General features: G+C 42.1%; 1 protein-coding gene across 1 annotated transcript; it reads left to right on the top strand.

The window, feature by feature from the left end:
* The first annotated feature begins 3,182 nt into the window (after positions 1-3,182).
* Positions 3,183-4,115, top strand: LOC145139567 (uncharacterized). Its single transcript, XM_079073350.1, has one exon. The coding sequence runs from the start codon at positions 3,183-3,185 to the stop codon at positions 4,113-4,115; it is 933 nt and encodes a 310-aa protein (XP_078929476.1).
* Positions 4,116-4,594: the final 479 nt, after the last annotated feature.

Genomic DNA, 4,594 nt, shown 5'->3' with positions numbered 1-4,594 from the left:
GTCTCTAAGGCATACCCCCAGAAGTGAATAGGAAGCGAAGCACGACTCATCATAGAACGAACCATGTCTAACAAGGTCCGATTACGCCTCTCAGCTACACCATTTAATTGTGGTGTCCTAGGAGGAGGACGAAGCAGAAGTGTTTCCAGGAGTAGACATCTGAAAAGAAAGAAAGTTTTAGTTAGATTTCAAGATACCTTAATAAAATAACCCAAAGATATGATATCAAGAATAGGATCCAACTATGAAGATTCACAACTTAGAAATGGGATGCCGAGATCCAAGAGTAAATTTCATAAAGGTAGGTGAATGACGATTCACCAATTCCACCATTAGACGAAACAAACGAAGTGAAATTCCTAATTCTTTTGAGATACATTGAAACTATTCAACGACATGTTTTAATCTCAGATTATGCTCTTCTATTTTTGACTGGGATGTCGAGGATCACAAACAAGATGTGAATAACCATGGAAATGTGCTTGGTAACCTCATTGTCTTTATCATTAACTATTGATGTGCTGGTAAACCACACACGCTCCATCAAAATGACAATTATGAGATACCCATTAGTACTCTTTATTAGTGCCTTTTAGTGTGCTGGTTAACCACACACGCTCCACTAACGACCAATAAAGCATAATGTGAAATTTCATGGATTAGCATACTTTTCACATTTTTCCTAAAGTAACTAGAGTTGGGATTTTGAAAAATAATGTTCTAGTACTTTCTTTAATAGCATTATACTTTTAATGAGAAGTAGTTGTCCTATCAAATCCGTTCTGCTAACGACCCTCCACTAATCAAGGGAGCGGTGGGTGAGAGTGGACACCCATTCAACTACCATTTTATAGGCAGTTTCCTTATACCCCCCTTATAGACTAGCTTCGTGAATGAGGCATACTAGCGATTTGACTGACCATATTCTTATACATATATAATATTAAACATTTAATCATAATACATATATAAGGTGTGTTTTAAAACTTTTTAAAACTTCAAGGTTTATATAAATTTCGAAATTCAAACTATTAAATTTAAATTTAAATAAACCAATTAACTAGATTTAATATTTATCTATTAATTAACTTTTAATCAATTTATTAAATCTTGTAAGGATTATCTAATCAAATTAATCAATTAATTTAATCCTAATCCTTATCCCTCTAAATTTCGAAAAATAGGGTAAGGATAATTATCCAATTAATCTAATCAAGTAACAATTATCCAAAACAAGAAACCCTAAAACAACTAGGCATATTTCGAAATTCTTAAGGGAGGAGGCTAGGGTTTTTCAAAACCCTAACCCTAATTTCGATTAGGGTTCTTTGGAGGCTAGGGTTTTCGAAAACCCTTTTATCCAAAACCCTAATTTCGAAAATTTGGTCTTTAGGGTTTAATAGCTATAAACCCTAATTTGAAATTCAACAATTATAGCAATTCAATTTAAAACAAACAATGGCTCTGATACCACTGATAGGTTTTAGGTAAAACAAATAAACCAGAAAACAATTCCTAAGTTCACATGCAACCTACTTTGGATCTATGTTTTAACTATTGAACATACAACTTTAAATTGCAAAACAAGAACCCTAGAGGAGGAGGCTATTTTCGAAAATAGTAAACTAGGGTTTAGGAGTTACATACCTTTCAATTGTTATAGCAAACAATTGATAATTCCCTTGATCTTGATCTTGATCTTCTTGGAAGCTTAGCACCACAAGTGTAATGCCTCTAATGGAATCACACCCAAGAACTAGCAACAAGGAAAGTAGAAGAAGAGAGAGAGGGAGGGAGTATGCAATTCGGCCTAGGGTTTCTTCCAAAGAACAGAGTGGCCGAAAATGTGAGCCAGGAGGCTCCTTAAATAGCTGAGGGAACTAGGGTTTTGGGAAAACCCTAATGCTCCTTGCTTAAGGCCTAAGCAAAGCCCAAGGGCCTTATCTAGAACCCCTTGGACGAAATCTCTAGGGTTTCCCCTATGGATTTCGTCCACCTCCTTCCAAGGAGGTTCTGGATCCTTCCACTCAACTATTAGTTAATTGCAAACTAGTCCCTGCACTTTATAATTAATTCTTTTAACCCCAAAATTAATTCTGATTAATTTCTGGCTAAGTATTAATTAAACATAATGATTTCTAATTAATATATTAATCCACTAACATATTAATAAATCATTTATATATTAATTTATTAATCTTATAAATTAATATCTCTCCTTTCATAATTTCCTTGTCCAGTTGCTAGGTTGAGGGCAACCCAAAAGGACTGTGCTGCTATCAATTCAAGTATATACCAATTATAGTTATGGGCTAGACACCTAATCCAACACTTTCCCGAGTGGCTTAGCAGCCACCATAGATCTACCCCTTGGCTCAGCCGCCGCCCTATACTCCGGCCGGGTGGCTTAGCCGCCACCCGCCACCGTCAGCCACCATACACCACCACTAGCACCAAGATGGTTCTCTCCAGCTATGGAGGACCATCTCAGATCTTCTAGCTGATCTAACTTGACCGTCGGAGTCCGCTCCTGGGGCACAGTCCCTGGGGTGGCTCTAACGACTTTGCACTGTGATGTCAGATCTCCGCCGCAGCAGAAGACCAGAAGACTCATCGGAGGTTGATGTCGCATCGCCGGCCCTCTGTCACAGAAAATCATGGGCAAAAAGCCACAGACAAGAGCTGAACTAAAGGAAAGGGTGGAAAGATATTTAAGACAGGAGGAAGGCGAAGCAGCAAAACAAGCATACTTGAATGCCATGGCAGTCAAGCGTTCTAACCCAAACTACACAGAAACATCCGGGGGAAGCAGGAACTTCGGACGAGGGAAGAGACCACTGGGTCGCTTCAGGACGTTCGTCAGGGATGACAGACGAAGTCGCCGCCCAGACGTATACGTGGTCGCGGACAAGCAGCAAGAGAGAGCATCAAAAGGACGATACTGCGAATACCACAAAAGTAAAACGCATGACACTACCAATTGCTCGGTTCTTAAAAAAGAAATGGAGGAGAAAAAGCTCAAGGGAGATCTTGTGGAAATAGCACGCTGCCTGCGCGCCAAATTTGACGCAGGAAACACCAAAGGAGATCCGAAAGAAGGTGCATAGCCCAAAGAAATATTCATGATACGAGCCAAGAGAAGCAGACACGAGGGAACTACACCCCAGGAGAACGTAACGCCCATGACACAAGAACTCACATTCTCAGCACAAGATCCCAGACCTGAAGGCTGGACAGGTGACAACCCCCTAATAGTACAAACCTCTATTAAAGATGTGGTCATACACAGAGTGTATATCGACACAGGTAGCTCTGCAGACATCATTTACGAGCACTGCTTCCGTCTCCTCCCAGACAAGTGGAAGGACGGCTTGAGACCTACAACGGGGCGATTGGTTGGATTCACGGGGCACAGCCTGTGGCCGCTAGGCATGATCCACCTACCGCTTACACTGACCAACCATGACAAGCGACGAAAGAAGACAGTCTTGGTTGATTTTGTTGTGATCCGACACCCAGCAGAACATAATATCATTCTGGGAAGGCCAGCCTTGCTCAAATTAGGAGCTATTCCGTCCACGATGCACGGGATAGTGAAGTTCAACACTAGCGAAGGTCCGGCCACCATCTTGGCCACGCCACCAAAACAACTGCAGTGCTTTGCGATCATGCAACCAGCCGAGATAACAAGAGAAACCAAGAAAGCACGGGGTGAATCGACATACGAGAAAGAGGTGGTCAACGAAGAACACCTTGATCAGACAATCAGCATCGGTCGCAACCTACCAGGACACACCAGGCAAGCACTCGTTGATATCCTCAGGCGAAACAAGCACGTATTTGCGTGGTCACCCACAGACATGGTAGGTGTCGACCGAAAAATCATCGAACATAAACTCATGATTAAACCGGGTACAAAGGAATTTAAACAGAAAAAGAGGGTCCAAGGGGGAGATCGTAACAGGGCGATCAACGCGGAAGTGGCTAAACTAACTAAGGCGGGAATTTTGAGGGAAGCGGTTTTCCCAAATTGGATAGCCAACCCCGTCATGGTACGAAAGCATGAGGGATCTTGGCGCATGTGCATCGATTTCTCCGACCTTAACAAGGCATGACCTAAAGATTGCTACCCTCTCCCGGAAATCGACCAGAAGGTAGAATCACTACAGGGTTTCAAACTAAAATGTTTTTTAGATGCGTATAAAGGGTACCACCAGATCCAGATGAGTAAGGACGACGAGGAGAAAATAGCCTTCTACACCGATCATGGCACGTTTTGCTATACCAAAATGCCTTTTGGTTTAAAAAACGCGGGGGCAACATACCAACGCCTGGTCGACTCCATATTCTCAAGCCAGATTGGGAGGAACATCGAAGTATATGTCGACGATATGGTCATTAAAAGCGAAAATGAAGCAAAGATGTTGCAGGATATCGAAGAGACTTTCAAAACATTGGAGAAGGCAAGGATGAGGCTGAACCCGGGAAAGTGCACGTTTGGAGTGGAGGAAGGCCAGTTCTCAGGATACTGTGTTACCAGACAAGGCATACAGCCCAACCCAGCAAAAGTGGACGAGTTCATGGAAACGCCACC

The sequence above is a fragment of the Lactuca virosa genome, chromosome 9, assembly GCF_052849685.1.
Source record: "Lactuca virosa cultivar CGN04683 chromosome 9, Lactuca_virosa_CGN04683_v6, whole genome shotgun sequence".
Classification (NCBI taxonomy): domain Eukaryota; kingdom Viridiplantae; phylum Streptophyta; class Magnoliopsida; order Asterales; family Asteraceae; genus Lactuca; species Lactuca virosa.
This window is presented reverse-complemented; position numbering and strand designations above follow the sequence as displayed.